A 27,570-nucleotide genomic window follows, 5' to 3' on the forward strand; every position below is an offset into this window, starting at 1 on the left:
ATGACCAAAATGACCAAAATGCTCAAAATGACCAAGATGACCAAGATGATCAAAATGATCAAAATGATCAAAATGACCAAAATAACCAAAGTGACCAAAATGACCAAAATGATCAAAATGACCAAAATTACCAAAATTACCAAAATTACCAAAATTACCAAAATTACCAAAATGACCTAAATGACCAAAATGACCAAAATGACCAAAATGACAAAATAGCCAAAATGACTAAAATGACCAAAATAACCAAAATAACCAAAATGACCAAAATGACCAAAATGACCAAAATTACCAAAATTACCAAAATGACCAAAATGCTCAAAATGACCAAGATGATCAAAATGACCAAAATGACCAAAATGACCAAAATGATCAAAATGATCAAAATGACCAAAATTACCAAAATTACCAAAATTACCAAAATTACTAAAATGACCTAAATGACCAAAATGATCAATATGACCAAAATGACCAAAATGACCAAAATGACAAAATAACAAAAATGACTAAAATGACCAAAATAACCAAAATTACCAAAATTACCAAAATTACCAAAATTACCAAAATTACCAAAATTACCAAAATTACCAAAATTACCAAAATGACCAAAATGACCAAAATGACCAAAATGACCAAAATGATCAAAATTACCAAAATGACCAAAATTACCAAAATGACCAAAATGACCAAAATGACCAAAATGACCAAAATGATCAAAATGACCAAGATGATCAAAATGTCCAAAATGGCCAAAATTACTAAAATGACCAAAATAACCAAAATGACCAAAATTACCAAAATGACCAAAATGACCAAAATGATCAAAATGACCAAAATAACCAAAGTGACCAAAATGGCCAAAATGATCAAAATGACCAAAATAATCAAACAGGCCAAAATGACAAAAATCATCAAAATGACCAAAATGATCAAAATGATCAAAATGATCAAAATGACCAAAATAACCAAAGTGACCAAAATGACCTAAATGACCAAAATGATCAAAATGACCAAAATGACCAAAATTACCTAAGAATGATTAGAATGAAAAATGTGTTTTAAATGCATTGCACATCCAGTTGTTTGCCATCATAAGTTTCCAAAATTTCTAAGTAGGTATTGACGATAATTTAATTTTTGTGACTTATAAAGACTCATAACAAATTGAAACACATTTTATTTTTATTTTTCGTTTTTATTTAACGATATTTAACCGTCATTATAAATAAGTCTTTATCATCGGATTACATTTAAATAGTTTCAACAGTAATTTCTACGAGTGTTGTTAAGGTGAAATAGTGATATTTGAACGACATTTGTATTTCTTTTCTTCGACTCTAGAATGTAAATATTTCGATTTAAGTATTTTGTTTAACTTCTTATAGATCAGCTTTTTCTTTAAATAAATTTGTCCTTTTTTCAACGAGTACTAAGTTGTATCATTTTTGTCAGTTATTATCAGTTTTCTAACAGTTATTATCGTCGTATCACTGGAACACATTTTCTTTTAATTAATTTGTAATTTCCAACCATCGTCATCGTCGCTACCGCTGCGCTGCGCTAAAATGCAGAATAAATCATTCCAGAAAAATCGGGATGATGTGAAGATATTCGTCCATTTGTGAAGTAGGGTTTTTGCTTTGTTCTAATACTGCTGCTGCTGCCTGCTCAAAAGTTTGAGATTTCTTCAAATTGTGTGTTTTTTTTTTTATTACGTTTGTCAAGATCAAGTTGGGGTTCTAGCCGAAAATGTTGTTCACGAGGCTGTTGAAGCCGTTGCTGAGCGTCGCCAGGATGCCCTCGTCCGACGAGGACGAAGAGGAGGAACTACTGCTGCCACCGCCGCCGCCGCCGAGGCTGGTTTGGGCCGCTGGGGCAGCCAGCTGGGGACGATACTGCGACTGGGAGGACTGGATGGGCCGGTAGTAGGGACCGTCGTTGCGCTGCGAAGATTTAGAGTGAGGAGAAGTTGAGAATTTTAGTACACTGAATCAAGAAAGTAGCTCAATTTGAAGCTTACACTTTTCCGAAACATTGAGATGGAAACGGAATGAAGAGTTCTTAGGTAAAATTATTTGTATTTCGATAAACACCATTAAGAAACGATTGCAACAATAAGTATAAAAATAAGTATGATGTAAGTATCAACAAAACCAAAGATATAAACAATTGCAAAAAAAAAATATTTGTGTCAAAAGACCAAGCACCACTCAAATATTTTAGGCAAACAGACGTAATTTAACGATCAATTTGAAAGAAACCACAGACCAAAATTACAAAAATTACCGTGATGACCAAAATGGCAAAAAATTACAAAAATGACCAAATTGAATAAAATGACCGAAATGTCTAAAAACAAAATAACCAAAATGACCAAAAAAAACAACAACAATAAACAAAATGACCAAAATGAACAAAATGGCCAAAATGAAAAAAATGACCAAATTGACCAAAATTATCAAAATGACTTAATTGACCAAAATTATCAAAATGACTTAATTGACCAAAATTATCAAAATAAACAAAATGACAAAAATTAACAAAACTAACAAAATTAAAAAAATAACAAAATTAACAAAATTAACAAAATTAACAAAATTAACAAAATTAACAAAATTAACAAAATTAACAAAATTAACAAAATTAACAAAATTAACAAAATTAACAAAATTAACAAAATTAACAAAATTAACAAAATTAACAAAATTAACAAAATTAACAAAATTAACAAAATTAACAAAATTAACAAAATTAACAAAATTAACAAAATTAACAAAATTAACAAAATTAACAAAATTAACAAAATTAACAAAATTAACAAAATTAACAAAATTAACAAAATTAACAAAATTAACAAAATAAACAAAATTAACAAAATAAACAAAATAAACCAAATGGCCCAATTGACCAAAACGACCAAAATGGCCAAAATGACCAAATTTACAAAAATGACAAAAATTACCAAAATTGCCAAAATGACCAAAATGATCAAAATGACCAAAACGACCAAATAACCAAAATAACCAAAATGACCAAAATTACCAAGATGACCAAAATGATCAGAATGACCAAAATAACTAAAATGACCAAAATAACCAAAATGACCAAAATGACCAAAATGGCCAAAATGACCAAAATGATCAGAATGACCAAAATGACCAAAATGACCAAAATGACCAAAATGATCAAAATGATCAAAATGACCAAAATGACAAAAGGGTCATCGAACATTTTGGTCATTTTGTTATTTTTTGTAACTTTTGTAGTTTTAGTCATTTTGGTCATTTTTGTCATATTGGTCAATTTGGTCATTTTGATCATTTTGATCATTTCGATTATTTTGATCATTTTGATCATTTTGATCATTTTGATCATTTTGATCATTTTGATCATTTTGATCATTTTGATCATTTTGATCATTTTGATCATTTTGATCATTTTGATCATTTTGATCATTTTGATCATTTTGATCATTTTGACCATTTTGATCCTTTTGATCATAACATCGATAATTTTTTTGATTAAAAAGCAAGCACAGACATAATGGTCATTTTTGATCATATTGATTCTTCTGGTTATTTTTGATCATGTCATCGATATTTGTTTTATTAATAAGCAAACTTCTACTACAGTTAAACAGACATAAATAATGAGAATTTTTATCAAAAATCCGAGTAGTTTGGAACGTGAGCACCACACGGAGTTTTTGGTAGTGTCAACTATCACGCGCGATTGGATGAGTTATGGTGAATTCAACTCTGTGGTATGGTGAGTTTTCAATCATCTAAATTGATGGCTAAATTGTTGATGGTTGGGTTTGAAAAAGACAGTTTTTTAGTTCTCTAACCAAAAATCAACATCAAGATTAAACTGCAGTGAATTAAAAAAATTAGCACAAACAACCAGATATAAACATATTTATGAAAAAATACAAATTTGGGTTGCCCCACAAGCTCCGTCTACTCATAAAAGTCACGAATTGTGTTGTAGGATGCAAGCAAATAGTTTGAAGCAACTGTCAAAAATCGATAAATAAAGTGGGGTGAATTCAAAATGGTTGTGTTGACTTTCCGATCATTCGAATTGACTGTTAAATTGTTGATAAAATTAGTTGAAAAGGACCTATAAACTATGGGATTTTCTATGTTTATTAGACCTTTTAATGTAATACTCTAGATATATTTTTTTGTGCCAGTGACACTTAAAAACATTTGATATTTTTGACCAATAAATTACATGGTTAAAAAAGTTTGTTAGAAGCTACAGTACTAAATTTCAAGAGCTGCAAATAAAAGTGTGATTAGAAAAGACTAATTTTGTTAAAATAATATGGGACCTTACAAAAACATGCAAACAACACACAACATCACAAAACCAAAATCAAAAATATTTACAATTTTGCAGTCCAAAACCAAGATTATGCGAACACAAATTGATCGCCGGCGCCATTTTCCGGCTGGTGTTCTGCCCGTACGGTAGTGCTACCAATTTCCTCCTCCCCACTCACGATCGTGGCATCACTGGCAGTGCTGGTAGAAATTGTTGTTGAAGTGGTGGGTCCCCTGGTCGGGTTCCGCACTAGCGCCACGACCGACGACGGTTTCTTCTTCTGCGGTCGGTCCTCCAGCTCCGGCTGACTCGCGGACGACTCGGCGGAGCTTGGCTGTTAATGACGGTTATAGGGTTTTATATGGTTTACAAACAGGTAGGGCTGTGAAGGAGAATTGATCCGCAGCAAAAAGAACGAGAGAGAGAGAAGAAACGGGTTTGTTTGGTTAGTGGACCCCCAATCCCAGTCCCAACAAGCCAATTGTTTTGGTAGATTTTATACTATTTACAAGATTTGTGGTGGGGGTTAGTGCGGGATTTACCTTCGAGGGTTGCATCGTCACGTTCAGCAGCGTCGGGTGCTGCTCGACGACCATGAAGTCGACGTCCCTCGGGACGAACCCGTCGGCGAACACCTCCAGCTTGTACACTCCGGGCATCAGCACCCGCCAGAACTCGCCGTACTTGGTCGTGGCGAAGCCAACGTCACGCCCCTTGATCTTCAGCTGGGCCTTCTCGATGGGACTGCCGTTCGGGTCCATCACGAAGCCCTGAACTCCGCGGTGCGCCTCCGCCAGGAACTTGATCAGCGACAGCTGGTTGTCGTCCCAGTACTTGCGCAGTTCGTACGCCGGCGGGAACTTGCAGCAGGACACCTCGAGTGTCACCTCCAGGCAGCCGTGCCAGACGTAGTTGAAGTCCTGCATTCCACCGGTCAGCGGGTACCAGGCGGCCCCGTTGGTGATGCCGTTCTCGAACGAAGGCGATGCGGACTTGCAGGCCACTCCGCGGGACATCTTGGCGTGGTTGTTGGCGTACGTCAGCGACAAGTGCTTGAACACGTCATCGTCCGGCGTCAGCGACGGTTGCGACACGTAGCTGTGGAACACTGAGCTCAGAAGGGGTCATGTTGGGTTGGGAGGAGATAACACAGAGAAGGATGATTAGGAAAATGTTTAAACATGATCATCTTACAGTTAACCCCTATTCTCACCAGCACAGGTCGACGAAGATCGACAGATCTCTGCGTTCCACGAGAGCATGTTCGTAAACAGTCAACATAGTAATCATTACTTTAACAACCCACACCTCAAACTGAATACTTACTGGCATTGGGAGTGTTATCGTACGGGTAGCTCGCGACCAGGGCACCTCCGTGCAGCGACCCGCTCAGCACGAACTGAATCTTGTTGATCCACTCCTTGACGGCTTCCGTTTCCGGCTGCGATCGCTTGTTGTTCTGCTTGAAGTAGTCCGGGAAGTTGCGGTTCAGATCGAACCCGCGCGAGTTGTACCGACCCTGACCTCCGTCGCACGTTCCCTCCTTCGAGGCGGCATAACCATCCGGGTTGAGCGACGGCAGGATGTGAATCCGGGTGTTGTCCAGCAGCCACTTGATGTACGGATCGGTGGTGTAGCTCGTGATCAGGTACTGAATCAAATGAAGCAGGATCTCCCGACCAACCGCTTCGTTTCCATGAATATTTCCAATGTACTTCACATCCGGCTTGCCGAGCATATGTTCATAGGGCGACGAAGACACCACCATGACCCACAGGTCACGACCCTGCACGGACTTGCCGATCGAGTACAACGCAGTCAAATTGGGATACCTCGCCGTGGTCGCCCTCAAATACCGGGTCATGTCGTCATGGTTGTGGTACACAAAGTCCAGCGAGGCCGTGTCCGGACGGTACGCCCGCGGTTGATCCGACGCGCCGGTGAACCCGTTCGGCGACGATTGGTACGCCGGCAGCACATCCTGACGATCGGTACTGGCCAGACTCAGCTGGTCCTGGACCTGCGGGACCTGGATGGCGTACGCGACTCCGACGGCGCAAGCCGTCACCGCTAGCAGCGCTAGCGATTTGTACTTTAGCATCTTCACGTGAATTGATCTGCAAAAAGAGCAAGAATTTGCCTTAGTAAAAAAAAACTCAAAAAGGTCACCCAAAACCAGTTTGAGTTGCAATGAACGCGCGCAACCTCCAACGGAAACTTCCTACAACACCCCGAAGAGACCAAGTTGCACGTTCGGACCGTAAACGCGCGTCGTCCTCCTCTGCGGCAATTGATTGCCGTGTAATCGCGAATCTTGACGGTAATTATCGGGGCCGGGTTGTTTAGTTTAGTATTCCTAGCTGTGAGGCATGCGTTTTATGCGAGTTCTTGGAGAAGATGGAATGCTAATGAGATAATAGTAGTTTTACTACTGTAGTAGTTTAAACATTGTAGTACAGATACGATAATTGAATCGTAGGCTATAGAACAATTAAATTGGTTTTGATTTTTGAACACTTTTTGTAAAAAAAACTAACTTAATCCACCTATGTGGTTGGTGCCTTCCTCACTCTTTTCCAACAATGAGTGATATGTGATAAGATGGGTTTGCACACAAATTTCGTCTAATTTCGTTAAGTTCCGACATCCAAAAAACACAGATATCACTCAAGGGCAGGGTTGCGAATGAGCGAGCGAGCCAGATGCCGTGCTCGCTCATTCATGAGCATGAGGACTTAACAGGTAGCTCGTGCTCGCTCATGCTCAACGCATGCGCTCGCGCTCAATGAGCGCTCATCAGCTAGATTTTTAGTATTGTTGATTAATCTGGCACAGGCCAATTGGATTGCCACTTTTGAAAAAAAAATCATCGCGAAAAAGAGACATGTACTCATCAAAGTTGCATTTTTAATTTGATTTTGGTTTACCGCGGTAAATTTTCATGAAATAATTTGTTGGCATCGAACTGTCAAAAATTAATTGCGGTGGATTGATACTTTTCTACCACAGTTTTTTGTGTGATCAATGTGGTAAATGCTTTTGTGGGTTTTTGACAATTCGAAATATTTCAAGAAATTTACCGCGGTTAATCAAAATCAAATTAACAATGAAACTCTAATATTGTCAGTTTATTATTTTCAGAGTTTGAGAATAACTAGATTTGATTGTATTCCTGATAAATCAAAAATGGCTGATTCGCAATTCAGGTGTCTTAATTTGCTTAGAATCCCAGACACCCTTTTAAGATTATTTAACTTTCAAATTTTGAGTTAATTGTCAAGGAACGGAAATTGTAGGTCTTAAATAAGCTGTTAACAGCATGGCAACCGATTTTCTTTAAATAATAAAACATGTGTTTCCTTGTGAGCACGCTCATTTCTCATTTATTTATTTGGATCGACTCCAGCATATAAATAAGATAATTGATGTGTAACTTATCTAAGACACAGATTTGACATTTGGGTAATTCTCTACCAACTCACACGAAATCGGGAAAAGTTGCCCCGACCCCTCTTCGATTTGCGTGAAACTTTGTCCTAAGGGGTAACTTTTGTCCCTGATCACGAATCCGAGGTCCGTTTTTTGATATCTCGTGACGGAGGGGCGGTACGACCCCTTCCATTTTTGAACATGCGAAAAAAGAGGTGTTTTTCAATAATTTGCAGCCTGAAACGGTGATGAGATAGAAATTTGGTGTCAAAGGGACTTTTATGTAAAATTAGACGCCCGATTTGATGGCGTACTCAGAATTCCGAAAAAACGTATTTTTCATCGAAAAAAACACTAAAAAAGTTTTAAAAATTCTCCCATTTTCCGTTACTCGACTGTAAAAAATTTTGGAACATGTCATTTTATGGGAAATTTAATGTACTTTTCGAATCTACATTGTCCCAGAAGGGTCATTTTTTCATTTAGAACAAAATTTTTCATTTTAAAATTTCGTGTTTTTTCTAACTTTGCAGGGTTATTTTTTAGAGTGTAACAATGTTCTACAAAGTTGTAGAACAGACAATTACAAAAATTTTGATATATAGACATAAGGGGTTTGCTTATAAACATCACAAGTTATCGCGATTTTACGAAAAAAAGTTTTGAAAAAGTTACTTTTTGCGTTTCTCTTTGTTTCGTCGTCCGTGTCTGTCGCGGGTGACCATGAACGGCCATGATCGATGACGACCAACTTTTTTGAAACTTTTTTTCGTAAAATCGTGATAACTTGTGATGTTTATAAGCAAACCCCTTATGTATATATATCAAAATTTTTGTAATTGTCTGCTCTACAACTTTGTAGAACACTGTTACACTCTAAAAAATAACCCTGCAAAGTTAGAAAAAACACGAAATTTTAAAATGAAAAATTTTGTTCTAAATGAAAAAATGACCCTTCTGGGACAATGTAGATTCGAAAAGTACATTAAATTTCCCATAAAATGACATGTTCCAAAATTTTTTACAGTCGAGTAACGGAAAATGGGAGAATTTTTAAAACTTTTTTAGTGTTTTTTTCGATGAAAAATACGTTTTTTCGGAATTCTGAGTACGCCATCAAATCGGGCGTCTAATTTTACATAAAAGTCCCTTTGACACCAAATTTCTATCTCATCACCGTTTCAGGCTGCAAATTATTGAAAAACACCTCTTTTTTCGCATGTGCAAAAATGGAAGGGGTCGTACCGCCCCTCCGTCACGAGATATCAAAAAATGGACCTCGGATTCGTGATCAGGGACAAAAGTTACCCCTTAGGACAAAGTTTCACGCAAATCGAAGAGGGGTCGGGGCAACTGCTGTGTGAGTTGGCGGAGAATTACCCATTTATTATGCAAAATTATTTACAAATAATAAACTAAACAAGATGAGGTGCCCAGGAATTAAAACATGACGTAACGTATTACCAAGAAAACATTTTTGTGTTTCTTAAAAGATACTTTTCAGCTTTATTAAACAATTCACTTTCACGTGTTACTCTATTATCAACTTTATTTTTTTATTAATCGAATGATTTCTACACAGTAAAAAAATAGTATACATTTGGAAGGAGTATTTTTGTAAGGTTGAATATTACCTCTTGAATGTTATAATTTTAACTCGATTTAAACTGAATAGTGAATGAATTACACATTTTTAGAAGAAAAATTACGCATTTTTCTGACATAAAAGATGGACCCCTTCCCAGCTGTAATATTACTATGGCTTTTTTACTGTGTACAGATCTCAATTTAACACCTTAACTCTGACTCAAAACAAGCTTCAAAATAAAAATTATGAAAAATTTCTTCATCCAATATTACCAAGATTAGCCTATTCAAGCCTCCATTTAAAAAAATACATCCTCGAAGCTCTGCTGAAAAAAAAGTTATTATCGTTTACCCGGTAAAAAAATACCGCTCATTTTGCTCAATGAGCAAAAATTAGCGCGAGCGCGAGCAATGAGCATTATCGCTCATAAAATAAACGAGTTAACACGAGCATGAGCAAACGTGAGCTAGCTCGGGTCGCGCTCCTCCTCACGAATGAGCGAAAAATGCTCGCTCATGAGCGGATGAGCGCTCGCAACACTGCTCAAGGGCTCATAAGTGGTATCATAAGTGGTCAGAACTCGAGACAGGGTTGCCAGATCTACAATGTTTTAGACTCATTGGAAAGGTCTTTCGATTACCTTACCAACGATGGGTCGGATGATGGATCCGGACATTGTTTACATACATTTATTTAACTTCCGAAAATATGCGAAAACACATTTTTATACATAACTTTTGAACTACTTATCGAAACTTCAAACAATTCAATAGCGCCTTATGGGACCCTAAACCAAGTCGAATGCGACTGGTTTGGTCAAAATCGGTTCAGCCAGTACTGAGAAAACTGAGTGACATTATTGGTCACATACACACACACATACATACAGACATTTGTTCAGTTTTCGATTCTGAGTCAATGTGTATACATCAAGGTGGGCCTTTGAGCTTTAAATAAAAAGTTCAATTTTAGAGCAGGATTATAGCCTTACCTCAGCGAGAAAGGCAAAACTGGTGCAATTTCAGCAACAATTATTCATAATCACATATATTTTTATTTTTTAATCATTTGATTATCCGGAGCACTCCAAAAATTCAACAGACCTTTCATATAATCAAATTCGAATATATATGAAACTTCGGATAAAAAATAATCCAAAAAAATATACCAGAAGAAGAATGACAAGAATGACAGGAAAAGTAAGTAGTTTCACGACGGAATTGCAAAACATACTTTTTCAACAAACAAAAAATCAGTGACATTGGTAAAACAAAATTCGGCTGCAGATTTCATTTTTAGCAGTTTTTGCAACTGTTTTCATTGAAAACTGAACTAATATAAACTTATTTATTATAATTTTTATTAATTTATTGTAATTATAATTATTTATTATAAGTTCAATAGATTGCATTTTAACCTATTCTACACGGAAAACGTCAATCCTAGAATGCGTGAATTGTGTTCATGAATTTGAGAACCATGAAGGAATATATTCACGTTTATAGGGAGCATTCTTTTATTACGTAAAGCAGTTGGGGGGAGGGAAAGGGAGGGGGGGTCGGTGGCCGTGTTACGATCCATACAAAAATTTTAAAATTTGTATGTAATTTTTTTTACGAGGGGAGGGGGTCCAAAAATCCATTTTTTTTGCGTTACGTAATAATTTGTAATTTAACCGGTTCAATATTTAAAAAAAATCTATAAATAGAATGATGGAACTGTAACTTTCTTGTAAATTTGATAGCATTGATGTACTGAAAATGAACTGAAATTCGATTTGAACTATTTTCATAAAGATAGCTGCTTCTAAATGGACTTTAAAATTTGTGTAATTTTAAAAACAAAATTGTAATTTTATAAACAGGGCAGATTCGTTAATTCGAATTTCGCTACTGCGAAAAAAAAAGTTTCATGTATTAACATTGACAAAATGGTGAGTTATTTTGGTGAGATTAAGAAAACTTTAAAATTCATGTTTCTTTTTCTTAAAGCGGCTCTATCTCAGCAACTCAAGGTCAAATCTTCAATGTCTCTTAGACAATTTTATAGCAAATTTTCTGAACTTCTCAAATAAAATATTTTTAGAAATGGTCACTTATGGTCATTATTTTTAAAAATTGAAAAACTGCAAATATTTCGCTAAAATCAAACTTTCGGTGGCTATATCTTGAAAACGGAGCCCTTTATCAAAAAATCTGTGAAGTACTTTTCGATTGCAAATTCAATTTTGCATTAAAAATAATGTCAAATTTGTTTTTGTATAAAACTTCGATTTTTTCCAAAAATAACTATTTTTTCAAAAATTCATAACTCGGCGGCAGATTTTTTGACCATGTTTTTCTGTAGCTCAAAAGTTGCGGATTTTTGTTCCCTAAAACATATCAAAAAATCTCGAAAATCAAAAAATACGTATTTTGGGAAATTGAGTTTTAGTAAAAAAAAAATTGATAAAAAAATCTGCATTTTTTTCCGTGTACCTATTTTTTTCTCATAAGTCCTCAACAAAACCTACAACTTTGCCGAAGACACCAAATTGATTAGAAAATTCACTCAAAAGTTACAGCTGTTTGAATATTTACATACCATTTTTGTATGGACAGCAGCCAAAATTGTATGGAGACTTGTATGGGTGAACCAATGACGCAAAATAGCTTCTTTGGTCATAGGGAAGGCCCCCACAAAGTTTGAGTGAAATCAAAAACTACAAAAAACAAAAATGGTCGAAATCGGCCGATTTCGTAGAGAGTTGCTCTTATGTTATTTTTAATACAGAAAAGTAGGCTATTTCATCGTTTAAGAATGACAGGAAAAGTAAGTAGTTTCACGACGGAATTGCAAAAAGTACTATTTTGCTAATCCGTCGTGAAACTACTTACTTTTCCTGTCATTCTTGAACGACGAAAAAGCCTACTTTTCTGTACCAAAAATAACAGAATCGAATAGCAACACTTTTCAGCACATGTTTCGAAAAGTAACACTTTTCAACATTTTTTTGATTTAAACGATTTATTGACAAAATACATGAAAATTTGACTTAAAATTTCACTCAATGGGTGTTTTTCGGATTTGCAAAAAATGTTGTATGGAACTCGTTGCAAAACTTGATTTTTTCAGCACTCGCCGTATTTATCCAACTCAGTAAATCTCGTTGGATAAATGTACGGCTCGTGCTTTTTGCAACTTGTTGCATAAACTACTATTAAGGCATCCCTGATCCTATGCTCTTCTCGGCGCCTAGATTGAAACTCGCACCAAAGAAGCACGATACTCAAAAGTGGGTTATGCATCTTAAAGTACTCTTTCTGAAGTTTATTTTAACCTTCACTAAGTGTTGGAACGCGATCCAAGTTTAAGCAGCAAATCAAGATATCGATCTGTTTTCCTTTTTTTTGCGCGCTTGTTTGTTGAACTTGAAACTCACTCGCGAAAGATGGCGAACGCGTTACATCTCGTAATTACCCACATTATCGGGTGCGAACAATCTTAAACGTTGCTCGGCAATTAAAAATTAGAAAACTGACCCTAATCAAATTTCGTGCAACGTTACATCACTCAACCACCATCAATTTGGAAGAATTTCGCCACAATCTGCATAACAATCTGCAACGTGTAATTACACACGCTCACAGCATGGCAATGGCGAGGTAGAGAAAAGTGAAAATTTTCACTTTTCACTTTCCGTTTCGATCAGTCTCATGTGGTGCTGGTGGAGATGCAGGTTGGAGGAAAACCTCGTCAGACTGTGTGCCATTTGTAACGGTTGTTGGTGCGATACCGGTGGTACCCACATATGGAATTCAGCCCTTAACAATGAACCGGTGTGTGTGGCGTCAGCAATAATTGTGAAATTTGGCAAAAAATAACTAGTTTATGCATCGCTGGGTTTGGATTGGTGGATAGTGGCTGTGCGTAAAATGTATGCACTGTAATAAAACTGCACGATAGCTTCGAAAGAATCTCTGTATGATTTCGTTGAAACATTTTTTTTTTTTTCAAATTTACTGTGCAAATCACGAAGCTGCTTCCGTCCTGAGAGTGAATGAGACAAAGTTATGAACAAAAAACACAAATTAATCAAAACTGCAAGCGACCAAGTGTCATGTGAGTGATTGGTGTGTGTGTGTGCTATAGTTAAGTTAACTGCACCAACTAACGACGTAACGAATTTCGTAACAGCCGGTCCCTCGTTCAGGGTTTTAACCTTCATGAATCAAGTTTTGCTCGCGCTTTGAAGCTGCTGCTACCGCATGGAAGGTGTTTATTTATTATTGTTGTGTTTTGTTCTGCCGTGATGTGTTTAGCCGGTTTATTAAATTCAATGTGAATGGTACACAATGTGTGGCTGTGAAAAGGAAATGCAGGGAAATTACACTATCGAGCTGTCAAATCGCAACATGGAGTTAAACTTTCTGTGCAGTTGCTGTGAAGCTTACCAAGGCTTTTCAAAAAGTTTAACTCCATGTTGCACGCACACACTCTCACTTTTAATTTCTCGATAGAGTTGGGTAATGAGCTTCGTCTTTAGGCGGGTAAAAGGTTCCAGTGAAACAGTGATTTATTTCGTGTTTGTGATTATGCAACATTTTTAAATATTTAGCATGTTTAGTAGAACATGAATGGGAAACAGTAATAGCATGTTATGAATGTTATTACCCTACATTTTAGGGGATTTTCTATTTATGTCTGAATGAGATGTTGTTGTAGGTTCATTCAAAAAACTTCAAATTTTCAATGGAAATTAAACTGAAATTAGCTGAAATCCCCTGCGTTTAGAATCATTTTTAGCATGTTTGCAAATATTTAAAAATCTTTTAAATGTTTGAAAATGTTCGATGTTTATTATCGATAAATGTTTTTTTTTATTTTTCGCTAAAATTTTTGTCTTCGACAAATCTCACATTTTTGGAAAACTAATAATTGCAAAACAACTGAACTAGTGTAAAATGCATTTTACAACACTTTTTCCATGCAAATGTTGAAACTATGGCTTGTTATTTCAATTTTTATATTTTTTACACCTCATCTTGTTTTATCAATTATTTGGATATAAGTTCGCATAATTATTATCAAAACTGTGTTATTTAACGAATTCTAACATCAACTTTCATCAAATATATTTGGACGCTTTAGCCAATACTAAAACAATTAAATTAAACAAAAACATGAGGGCTTTTGTTAATTTGATTTGGTTAACATTGATCGCACAAAAATCTGTGGTAGAAAAGTATCCACCGGTAGATGCTTTGGTGGATTTTTGACAGTTCGAATTATTTCAAGAAAATCCACCGCGGTTAACCAAATCAATTTAACAAAAGCCCTATGAATTTGCCAAAATTGTGAAACATTTCGCTGAAATATTTCATAGGCGTTTGATGCACTGGGAAGGCAAAGCAGAAATTTATGGTTCTGATTTCCTTAAATTCTACCAATTTTTATACAAAATATCGATTGTTTTGATGTTAACAGCTTATTTGAGACCTACAGAATGCCATTCTCTTAAATTTCAATCCAAATTTGTGCGATTCATAAGTAAAATCGAGTGTCCGGAATTCGAATCAGCTTTTATCAGTGTCCGAGATTCGAAACACAACAAGTCATTTTAATTTTGAAATACCGATGAAAAATGATTCGAAAAGACATATTTTGCATGCATTCTCTTAAAATTTACTGTTTGCACTACATACTGATGATATTTCTACATTTCCAACTTGTTACATGATTTTTTGCCAGCTATAACAAAAATGATATGCTACTAAGTGTCCGGATTTCGGATCATGACGTTACAACTGTATCGAAGGGTGCAAGACGTTTCGAGTTGATCCTGATGAGTTATTGGCAATGAGATGAAAAGATATCGGCTTATATACTTGAAGGTAGGAAGGAGGTATATAAGAAAATATTTTTTACTGAAAAAATTACCAAAAATCAGGATTGTTTTGCACCCTAGGGCAAAGTTGAAGGGAATTGAATTTTCTACAAGAATCTCACACTTGGAAAATTTTGGGCGAGACTCGCGCCATCTGGCAGAAAAATACTGAAACAATATTTTACTGCATACATTTTTGCGAATTTCCCAATATAAACTTCAACGATAAAAGCTAACCTTAAACCTTAACCCATTTGCTCAAAACTGGCACAAATATTTATTTTTGCGTCAGGAATCGAATCAGGGGGTATCCCTGATGTCGATTTTTTTAAATGATTTAGAATTTTGAAATCCAAGGTGGCGGCCAAAATGACGGCAATGAAACATTGAGAGAATGCATTTGGTAATTTTTAAGACAATCAACCATTCAAATTTGCCTAGAATGGGGTCGCAAAATTCGAATTTGATGTATAAAAACAATACGTGAAAAAAAATTGTTCAAGATTTGATTATCCGAAGTCTCATTATCGGATCGGATAATCGGACTTCGGATAGCAAAAAATTTGAATAATCGAGGCGTCGGATAACCAAGTCTTGAAAAATTGTGACATTTCAAGTTTTTTTTACATTCAAACTCGGTTTCTGTTTTTTTCTTCAAATATCCTCAATTAATATTTTAAAATAGCTGGAATTTGAAACAAAATTATAACAAATTAACTATTCATTATAATTATTGAAATATATATTTTTTTATTCGGCAAAAGATGAACATTCATGTTCAGAATGACAAAAAATTACAACAATTCAAACTTGTTTTAAAGACGTCGACAAACAAATTGACTGTATAATCACAAAAATAAATAAACTTTCGCTTTTCACACCTGCCAAATGACTACCGTGTGCAAAAAAAAACCACCTCGACATGACTCACCAAAATAAAATGTTTTAAAAATCAACTTTTTACTTAATCTTTATAAACCATAATTTTCAGTACACAGCTAAAAAAGTAGTAATCCAGCTGCGTGTAAATGGCCTGGGTGTAAAATAAATATTGCATTATTTTATGCAATTTTATGTGCTTTTACACCTTGAAACAGGGGCGCCAACTAGTCCAAAATGTTGGGGGGGGCACGGTTGTTTTCCGAAATCGATAGGTAAGAGTGGCGATTAGATGCTAAAGTGTCTTGTATATCACGAATTTAAAAAAAAATATTACGATGTGATACGATTTTTTTTATCTGGAATCCATTTTTTTTAGAAATAGATTTCTAAATTATCGTGATTGAGAATGTTAATTGGGGGGAAATTTTTATATGTTTGGAAGGCAAATTCCTTCTCATTGGCATATTCTCACTTATTTTCTAGAAGTAACAGTCAATAATAAAAATAATCAGATATTTAAAAATTCAACAATACAAATATTCTAAAAATAAAAACAAAAGTAAAAAGCAAAAAATTAAAACATCATAAATTTAAAAACACAAATACACATTTAAAAAACATCCATTTTTTTTAAATCTGCAATTTAGAAAAAAAAAATAGATACACAAAATTCAATATTCCAAAATAAAAAAAATTAAAGAATCAAAAATTCTAAGGTTAAAAAAACTCATGGCCTGAAAATGTTAAGAAATCAAAAGCAAAAATTCAGAAATTTAAACAATCAGAAATTCAGAAATAACAATAAAATTCAATGTTTAAAAAATCGATAATTTCAAAACAATGGTACATCAGAATTAAAGAATTTAAGAATTTAAGAATTTAAGAATTTAAGAATTTAAGAATTTCAGAATTTAAGAATTTAAGAATTTAAGAATTTAAGAATTTAAGAATTTAAGAATTTAAGAATTTAAGAATTTAAGAATTTAAGAATTTAAGAATTTAAGAATTTAAGAATTTAAGAATTTAAGAATTTAAGAATTTAAGAATTTAAGAATTTAAGAATTTAAGAATTTAAGAATTTAAGAATTTAAGAATTTAAGAATTTAAGAATTTAAGAATTTAAGAATTTAAGAATTTAAGAATTTAAGAATTTAAGAATTTAAGAATTTAAGAATTTAAGAATTTAAGAATTTAAGAATTTAAGAATTAAAGAATTTAAGAATTTAAGAATTTAAGAATTTAAGAATTTAAGAATTTAAGAATTTAAGAATTTAAGAATTTAAGAATTTAAGAATTTAAGAATTTAAGAATTTAAGAATTTAAGAATTTAAGAATTTAAGAATTTAAGAATTTAAGAATTTAAGAATTTAAGAATTTAAGAATTTAAGAATTTAAGAATTTAAGAATTTAAGAATTTAAGAATTTAAGAATTTAAGAATTTAAGAATTTAAGAATTTAAGAATTTAAGAATTTAAGAATTTAAGAATTTAAGAATTTAAGAATTTAAGAATTTAAGAATTTAAGAATTTAAGAATTTAAGAATTTAAGAATTTAAGAATTTAAGAATTTAAGAATTTAAGAATTTAAGAATTTAAGAATTTAAGAATTTAAGAATTTAAGAATTTAAGAATTTAAGAATTTAAGAATTTAAGAATTTAAGAATTTAAGAATTTAAGAATTTAAGAATTTAAGAATTTAAGAATTTAAGAATTTAAGAATTTAAGAATTTAAGAATTTAAGAATTTAAGAATTTAAGAATTTAAGAATTTAAGAATTTAAGAATTTAAGAATTTAAGAATTTAAGAATTTATGAATTTAAGAATTTAAACATTTAAGAATTTAAGAATTTAAGAATTTAAGAATTTAAGAATTTAAGAATTTAAGAATTTAAGAATTTAAGAATTTAAGAATTTAAGAATTTAAGAATTTAAGAATTTAAGAATTTAAGAATTTAAGAATTTAAGAATTTAAGAATTTAAGAATTTAAGAATTTAAGAATTTAAGAATTTAAGCATTTAAGCATTTAAGATTTTAAAAATTTAAGAATTAAAGAATTTGAGTACAACCAAAAAGATACACGGTTTTAAATAAAATCGAAAAAGCTTCATGACAATTTGATACGATCAAAAATTTGCAATTTTTTAAAATGAATTCAAGAAAAAAAAATACTTAAAATTACTCAAAAAAATATCGAATTATTCAGCAATTTTTTAAATGTAAAGCTGTCAATAAATGACCATTTTGAAAAGTGTTTCAGTTCATTTTCGCTAAATCCTGATCTACAATGGCAAATCGCAGAATGTTGCGTCTGAAAACTTGATGATTGTTTTGGCAAGAGTTTGCGTAAGTTTGCTCTTGTACTAAGCTTGCTGGTTTTCCTACCTAGTTAGCATAAGAGAGCGCAGTAGTATAGATGAAACGTTGTCGTTTTAGAAATAAAAACGAAAACGAAAACGAAACTATTGGCACTACGCCCCCCGGGGCATGGCCTTCCTCTAACGTGGGATTTCTGCTCCAGCGCCTCTGACGAGACAGGAGAAACCGGGACCGACGTTTTACTTCACCATCCGATAGAAGCTCAGTGGATAAGGCGGGAATCGAACCCGCGTCTCATAGCATCATCGGGATCGGCAGCCGAAGCCGCTACCCCTGCGCCACGAGACCCATGGTTTTAGAAATAAATTGCATCTAAATCTAGAAAATTGTTAACGATTTTGTTCAAAAAAAATTCACCGATTTCGAAAACAACAATTGTTTTGAGCTATTTTACAGATTCGCTTACAAGAATTCTATCCAATTCCAATTCAGTTTTAAATATTATTTTCAATTATTTCTGTGATTTTTTCTGTAATATTTAAAATAAGAATATTTTTCTTCCAAAATTTATGGGGGGGCACAATGTATAGGCTGCCCCCCCTGCCCAATTTTAAGGGGGGCAAAAAGTACCGTGCCCCCCCAGAGTCGGCGCCCCTGCCTTGAAATATGTAGCCCATCAGTATGCACAGTTTAAAAAAAAGCTATGTAAAATCGCATGCAAAAGCATGCACATCGCCTTTGTGAGCAAAAGCATGTAATATTGTATGATAAAATGTGTACACAAAAAGCATGTAGGGTAGGGTAGTCATCAATGAGACACTTTTGGTTTTCAACTTTCAACGATTTTTCTAATTTTTTCATCAGCATGTTTTAATGAGCTTTTTGTTGCATTTTCTTTCTTTTAATGTGTTCTAACATTGACCAAAATATGAGATCGATCCGACATCTACAGCCAGAGTTATTCAACTGTCTCATTGTAGACGCACTTGGCAGGAACAATGAGACAGCTGGGGAACAATGAGACACTCTACGGAAAACATTTTTTTTTCTAGTAAAACATCATGTTTTTAATTGTTCCTTTGCAGGTGACTTGCCTTGAACATTTTTGAGCAATTTTGCCAACATGAAACTTTAATTAACAAAAGTTATACTAAAAAGCATTTAAATTTTGTAAAATTCATATATTTATACCAAATAACTTTGTATGTTTGGTTAAATGAAGTTAAAACTCTATAAATATGCCAAAAATCACTTCCAATTCATGTTTTGAAAGATTTACATGGATTTTGAAATGTTTAATGAAGAAAAATCAAAGTGTCTCATTGTTACCCATGGGCTAAAATGAGTGGGGAACAATGAGACAGTCCTGGATTCTGGGTATATTCTAACTTTGGCCAAACCTAATGAAAGGACATTGTAGCCCATCTCAATCCCTATGGAACGTCGAAAGAAATTTGAAGAAATATTAGTTTTGGTGTTAATGGCAGCCTACGAGCGAAAAAGTAATTTTTGTCCATAATTTACTTTTACACCCCAGAATCAAACATTTATGAATAACTTTTCAAGGGAGCGTCCTTAACCAAAGCCACTATTATGGCAGACGTGTATCCAGTAGATACACCTTTCCCCCAAATATGAGCCTAATTAGTTCAAACTACGACTTTTGAGAGCCATTTTATCATTGTTCCCCGTGTCTCATTGATGACTACTCTACCCTACCGAAGAAAAAAAATCAGGTCTGCTAACCCCAAAAATAACATCAATTCCTGCGAGAGTCATATTCAAATTACCAAGTCCGCGCCTCAACCCTTTCGTCTAACTCACATCGGAGAATGGTTGGATCACTGCCAATGTAACAGAAGGTCTGAATATGACTCTCGCCGGATTGATGTTATTTTTGGAGTTAGCATACCTGATTTTTTTTTTCTTCGGTACATGCTTTTTTTTTGTACATGTTTTATCAAACAATACTACATGCTTTTGCTCACAAAGGTGATGTGCATGTTTTTGCATGCGATTTTCCATCGGATTTTTTGCTGTGTAGGAAACCTACTTGACCGAAATGTCAAGCTCATATACAGTCATCCCACATATTCGGAACGGTTTCCAGATCGGCCAATGTTCAAAAAATCATAGCAAATCGATAATTGAACTTAATGATTCGCTTTTACCTACATTTGAAAGCTTTTCTTGCGATCTTTCGAATGCTGTATCGAACATCTGCAAATTTTAACTTTTATATGAAGTTTTTGAAGAATTACTTTGACCCTTGAAATCGACAAATTCGGAACACTTTTTTCTTACGAATGTAAACAAACTTTGGATCTCTCCAGGAGTTCATATTTATTACCAAATAATGACTTCACACACTGAAACCAATGAAACTCAAGCTCAAGTTTTATACATGGTTTGATAACTTTTTTTGTGAAAATATCAGTTAAATTCAGGTGTTCCACAATTGTGGGAGGCACAATAACATCCCACAATTATGAAACAGGCCATTTGGAGGCAGTGTTTTGCTGCTCTGGACAAAATAGTCTTGGAATGAAGTTTTTTGTTCAAAAAGTCCTACTTTTACTAGTGAAATAGCAAGATAATGTCCAAAGAAGGTTCTAAAAATAGTAAGGTCGACAGAAAAGCTACTTTTGGCATGCTATTGACAAATTATCATAAAAGTGTTCCGAATTTGTGGGTGTTCCGAATATGTGGGATGACTGTATGTGTTTATCCTAACAGCCTTTCATCGGTCGATGGCTCAGTGGGCTAAGGCGCCAGTCTTTACTGTTGGTGTTGGGTTTGAATCCCGTTGGTTGCAACTTTTTTTTTGTGCTTGCAAAAATTGTACATGCAGTGTGTAATATTAAGTGATTATTTTGACGAAGGTGATGTGCATGCTTTTGCATGCGATTTTACCATCGGATTTTTGGCTGTGAGTTCCAATCGTACGATTTAACGTCAATGCGAACCAACAATAAAGAAGAGATCCAAAATTAGGTCATTTGGAATGAAAACATGAAAACTGAATAAAAACGAAAAATGACGACGTCAAAAATCCCCGAATCAATAAAAACAACAAAAATTCCGGTTCGTATAAAACTTGTCTATGCCGAACACATCGACCAGCATCGTCATCGTATCAGCTGATAGGGTAGAGCAGTCATTAGTTGACCTAACCTCACTTTTTTTTAATTTTTATACTTTCAAACCACATCGAAAGAGAACCGGTTCCAATTCGCTCAAAATTTGTCGGATTTGCATGGTTGAATCTCTCGCGCTATCACCATGACCGTGACCTTAAAATCTTGGTAGCGGCATGCGCAACCACGGTCGAAGGTTTACACGATGACGTCGTCGTAGCCGGGTTCGTGGAGCTGGAAAAGCAAGGAAAGGTGAAGAAGGGCTTTTCCCACTGACGTCAGCAAAAGAGTGCATCCTTGGACTTGCTGGCCATGGGATGCTGTTTCTGACATTGAAATCGTTGCAGCTTATTTTTGCTCTTCTTCTCAAGTCGAGATCTACGATTAACCTAGTGTAGATAGACGCAAATTATAGACGAAATAATTTGCTCCCTAGCCCCTCTTCTTCCAGACCTGGAATTGAGGTGCTCCAATTTTCGCGTCACTCCCACTAAGTCCCGTGTGTCACGATCACGTTTTTTGTTGTTGTTGTACTCCCTCCCCGGAGATCGTGCGCCAATTCCAGCCCCCCCTTGTGGCCTGGTGCGTGTACGCCAACTACAAACGATGACTCTTGGGTCCGTCGTAACGCGGCCAGACCACGGGCTCCAGACAATGATTATTCATTAGAAAGTTGTGCGACGACGACGACGGTGAACCTCTTCTTCAACGACTTGCAGACACAAGATCCAGGAAAACGTGTTTGGCTGGGGAGTACCGGTTGTGGCCGCGGCTGACAGAGTGTGGACAGAATTAGTTCAACGGGGCGTCGTCAGCGTCGGAGTTGGAGTTGAAGTTGTTGAGCACACACGATGGTATGCGGAATTTGCGCGGATGGATTAATTGCAAGGCAAATCTTAGCCCATTGGTGGTAATCACCTTGAACTTGGTTGATGTGACCAGACAAGCTGGGCAAGTTTGCTTGGACAAAGGGGCTGGCAAACTAGACAGACGAGTTCAACCTGTTATCATTGCTTGCCAAAATAGTGATGACGGTCTTACCATTTATTTAGTTTTTATTTTTATAAGTAAATTAAAAAAAGAATATTCTTTATTTTAAGCCAATTATACCTCTGTTAATTTAAACACGTAAAAATATTTTTTTTTAATTTTTACTGTCTTCAATTGAGTTGATTTTTTTTAATAATAGAATATATTAACGGCGCACATCAACCAGAGCTTTTGCACCCAGATTTTTGCTACACACATTTGGTATCTTAATAACTACGAGAACTATCGGTATAATTTGTCTTTCATCCACTGCTGTTTAGAAAACAATTTACAACAATGTTTGATTATTTTTATATTCACATTTTTGCAGGGTTGGGTAAGTTTGACAATTTTCGAATAAAAAGACAACAACTTCCATGGTTACTGTGCATCCTTAACTAATATTTTTTATCCCTTTATTTTTTTGAGTTTGTTTAAAGGATAAATGACAAATATACAATTCGGATTTGCCTTATTTTGACTGCCATCTTTTGTTTTTGTTTTGATCATCTTCATGGAAATAGTAGCTTAGGGGTTGAATAAAAAGTTATATCGATAGTTCCCGTAGTTTTGAAGATACTCAAATGTCTGTAACAAAAATCTGGGTTTCAAAATCTGTGATTGATGTGCACCGTTAAGTTCAATAGATTGGTTTATTTCTTGTAAACAAAAAATATCAGCATTTGTAGTTGGTCTTAATATTGATATTGTATAATTTTTAAATAGTTTTCAACTTTAGGTTGTTATTTTTTAACAAAACCGTACAGGTTTTATGTAAAAATGCTGTAACATACAGACACTCCATAGTTTTGTTGAACATTTCCTCAAGAATGGTTTCTTCAAAATGTTTAAGGGAGATGAAAATGACAGTTTTAAATATTTTTTCAAAACATTTGATATTTGACTCTTCTGGTCAAACACGATTGAAGTCTGTTTTACGCTGCATAATTTTTTCTAAATTTAAATATGTAAATTTAAATTTGAATGAAACATTTTTACGAGGGGTGTCAAAAAGCCCAATTTTTGTGTAACGTAATAAACGAACGCTTCATACTGTTTCAAGTATAACTGTCAAACGTGTGTAAACGACTCATGGTGGATTCAAAATTGCCGTGGTGAGTTTCTGATTATTCAAATTTATCATTAAACTGTTGAATGATTTTGACAAATTGTACCGTCTGTTTGTCTGTGGTTTGCGGCATTATTCAAAATTTAATATAAAACCAATTGCAAAAATACATTTTTTTTAATAATTCAGCCTTTTTTGTGAAATTTTCTTGTTTAAACAAGATTTAATAAAAAAAATATATTTGATGAACTTTGTATTAACTTTGGGTTTAAATAAATTGTTCAAAATTGTTATTTTTTGAATTTTATTTCAATTTCTTAAAATTGTTTGAACAGTTAAATATTGTTTGAAAAAGTTTACCATTTTTGATGATTGCAAAAAATTTAAAATTTATAACAACTTTTTTAAATGTATAACTATTAAAATAACTGAAAATTGTTTCAAATTGTTGATAAATGTTAAAAATAGTTTAAACCCAAAAAAATATTGCTTTAACGTGTGTTTCTTTGTATTCAAAATTGTTTAATATTGTAAATAATGTATCAAACTTTCAAAAATGTTAAAATGTGTTTAAAAATGTCAAACATAAAAAATCAAGAGTTTTTTTATAGGTCCTACAAGCTAACGTCATGATTTGGACTAAAATATAAAAAAAAGTGTTTAAGGGGTGCAATGTTTTTGAAAATTTATATTAAATGGTATTTTTTTTTCATTGAAGAAGGGGCGCTACAATGGCAAAAAGTTTTAGGAGTTCTAGAAGAGCTTTTCAAAATAACTACAGCTTAAAGTTCGTAGCTTCTCGAAAAAAAAAACTCTAGAAATGTTTTTTTTAATTTGTTTCAGATGATTATTTTTTTGATGGTTTAAAATTAATTTGAAGTTAGTTAAAAATTAGCGCAAAATTTGTTTAAAAATTGTTGAAAATATGATTTGTTCAAAATTTGACAAAATCTGTTTTTTTTAATTTGTTTAAAATTTGTTCAAATTTTTTTTGAAAATTTGTTTTAAATTTGTTCAAAATTTGTCTAAATCTGTTTATTTGTCAAAAATTTGTTCAAAAATTGTTCAAAATTTGTTGCGAATTTGTTTTAAATTTGTTCATTATTTGTCTAAATCTGTTTTTTTTTATTTGTTTAAAAGTTGTTCAAAATTTGTTGCAAATTTGTTTAAAATATGCTAAAAATTTGTTGAAAATTTGTTAAAAATATGTTTGAAATTTGTTTAAAATATGTTTGAAATTTAATTGAAATTTGTTTCAAATTTGGTTAAAATATGTTTGAAATTTGTTTATAATTTGTTTGATTTTTTTTTAAATTTGTTTGAAACTTGTTTTAAATTTGTTTAAAATTTGATCGAAATTTGTTTTAAATTCGTTTGAAATTTGTTTTAAATCTGTTTTAAATTTGTTTAAAATTTGTTCAAAATTTGTTTCAAATTTGTTCAAAATATGATTTATTTTTCTAAATTTGTTAAAAAATTGTTTATTTTCTTTTTAGTTTGTTTGAAATTTGTTTAAAATATGTATGAAATTTGTTTAATTTTTTTAAAGGTCTACAGCAACTAAAGAAGTTTTTGTCTTCTTTTTCCATCATTTCCAAACTTACGGACCCAATCCTGCAACAGTCTGATTGTAAAAATGAACAAATTTTGTTATACATTATTTTGTAGACATTAGTTTAAAGGATGAATAAAAAAATATATAAATAGTTCCCTTAGTTTTGAAAAAACAAACTAAAATGTCTGTAACAAAAACCTTGGTGCAAAAGCTCTGCTCGATGTGTACCGTTAAAATTTGTTAGAAATTTGTTTAAAAACTATAAAACAATTGTTGTTTAAACTATAACAAAATGAAAAACAAAATTGACGTACTTTGTATTAAATTTGGGTTGAGATTCAGGGAGTCATCGTTCTGTGTGTTGAGGACTACTTTTTTTAGAACAGTTTTAAAGTCAAAGATTTCTAAAGAGTTTTTTTTCTCTAAGCAACTTTTTTGATAAAATAAACAGACAGATTTTGCCTTAATACTAATCCATTTGCAAAATCCAAAAAGACAGAAAATCCCATAAAATTTCTTAAAATTCCAGAAAAATATGCATGTGACCCAAGAACTATCATTAAAACTTCAAACCTAATTTTCAACATTTTAAAACAAAAGGTATCGTCATGATACTCTATATATTGTTAGAATTCATTATTATCAAAAATTGACGAAATTTCAATGAATTCATGAAAACATTTTTTAACTTAAACTTTTACTGATCAGTGATCTCAAAACTCAAAATTTGTAAAAAGATTAAAAGTCTTTATTTGATTAAAAATCTACAAATAAACTTGATGCATTGTATTCCGAATAGTTTACAATCAGTTTAACACATTTTTTCAAAGAAAACTTATAGTCAATAGTTTTTTTAGCCGCCTGATTTTTTTGGAGATATATTGAAGGAGGAATGACAAAAACTTAACATTTGCAATCGTCAACAATAAATATAAAAATAAAGACAAATTTGTAGAGAGATTTGATTGATTTGATTTCTTTACAAAAAATTGGCCATTCTTATCAAAAATTACCAAGTTTCAAAAATCCAAAATGTATTTCGCAATTATTTCAAATTCACTAACAACAACAACAAAACTGAATCGAACTCAAAAAACCTTGAAAAAAAACCGATTTCAAGCCTCATTTTACCTTCACCACCAGGTTATTATGCATAAAGGTCTTCAGTCTTCTGGTTCCCTCTCATATTCATATACATTTCTCCCAGTCAGTCAGGCCAGCGACGACGTTGGCGACTTGCTCCACTAAAAAATAACCGTTCAGTTCCGAAGAAAGTAAGTGAAATAACTGTTGTTTATAATCGGTCGTGTCATTTTTTTTCTTCCTTCATTCATACTGGAGGAACCCCATATGGTAAACAGGTTTAAGTTAATTCTTGGAGATGTGTGTGTGTTTTTTTTTTGTCCAAAAGTTGTATGTGGCTTTTAAATTAGATCTCCAATGAAGGTGCGCACGTCCAATAATAAAATAGAGAAATCCCCGGAAAAAGATCCACATCACTTAACCTCAATCAGAAATCACTCACATTTGCGGATGCTAATTAAGTTGACAATCTGAATTGGCGCGTATTTCACTTGTTGATTAGTAGCAGCAGCAGCATCAACAGCTTCCACTCATCACCACTTATTCTGGTCTTTCCCTACTAAAGCAGATGTTTACAAACAGAACGATTCCCGGACTCTTCTTCGCGCTTCAAAAGGTCATCTGTCCAGGGGGAAAACCGTTAAACGTAAACTTTCTTCGCTGTTATCAACTTGTACAATTCACACACACACTCTCCCAGGTATGTTAATGTTACCACTTCACACACTTATCAAAGGTGGTTCTTTCATTCACTTCTCACACTCAACAAAAAAGAAAGAAAGACGAGATCTCATCACCAACTTCAAGAGACCTTTTTAGAGAAAGCACGTCCGACCGATCCGACCGATCGTAACCGACTGAGCGCAGCCCGCAGAGTGCTTGGAAATTTTTATAAACTCTGTCTCTGTCTCTCCGGGGATGGCAAAAGCTCGGCGCGGTCGCGGCACGTGGATGGCACGTGGGGGAGGCGAGAACAAGCGCCGGAGAGGGAGAGAGAGAGAGGTGTCTCCTCGAAAGCTTTGCGGCGGCGGCGGGAGAAGCATCTTTGGGTGCTTTGTTTTGGGGTTTCGGTGATAGCAGTAGGCTGGTGGAATGTGAGGGAAGAATGTAATTAAACTTGGAGTACAGTGAAATGTTTTGCAAATTTGAGACTGTCGGTTCATGAAATCAGCTGTTAACTTCACCAAGAAATATTTAAAAACTAATTTCAAGCAATTTCAAAATACGGATGTTGCAAAAAATATACAATAAAATTTATAGTTTTTTAAGGGTCCTATAAATATGAAA

General features: G+C 33.7%; 2 protein-coding genes across 5 annotated transcripts in view; one reads left to right on the top strand and one right to left on the bottom strand.

Moving 5' to 3' along the window:
- Positions 1–27,570, top strand: part of LOC120415625 (beta-mannosidase) — a 165,835-nt gene that overhangs the window by 17,546 nt on the left and 120,719 nt on the right. The window lies entirely within an intron of this gene.
- LOC120415622 (carboxypeptidase D) lies at positions 1,175–27,153 on the bottom strand. Of its 4 annotated transcripts, XM_039577219.2 has the most exons (6): positions 26,726–27,153; positions 5,656–6,446; positions 5,543–5,572; positions 4,872–5,437; positions 4,395–4,663; positions 1,802–1,943 (listed from the first exon to the last, which is right to left on the bottom strand). In XM_039577219.2, exons 2-5 carry the CDS (start codon positions 6,428–6,430, stop codon positions 4,418–4,420), a joined length of 1,617 nt encoding a protein of 538 aa, XP_039433153.1. In that variant the 5' UTR covers positions 6,431–6,446; positions 26,726–27,153; the 3' UTR covers positions 1,802–1,943; positions 4,395–4,417. The 4 variants fall into 4 exon arrangements, with proteins under 4 accessions (XP_039433155.1, XP_039433153.1, XP_039433154.1 ...); XM_039577221.2 differs by lacking the exon at positions 4,395–4,663 and having other exon boundaries at positions 1,175–1,943; XM_039577220.2 differs by lacking the exon at positions 5,543–5,572.

The sequence above is a fragment of the Culex pipiens genome, chromosome 1, assembly GCF_016801865.2.
Source record: "Culex pipiens pallens isolate TS chromosome 1, TS_CPP_V2, whole genome shotgun sequence".
Taxonomy (NCBI): Eukaryota; Metazoa; Arthropoda; class Insecta; order Diptera; family Culicidae; genus Culex; species Culex pipiens.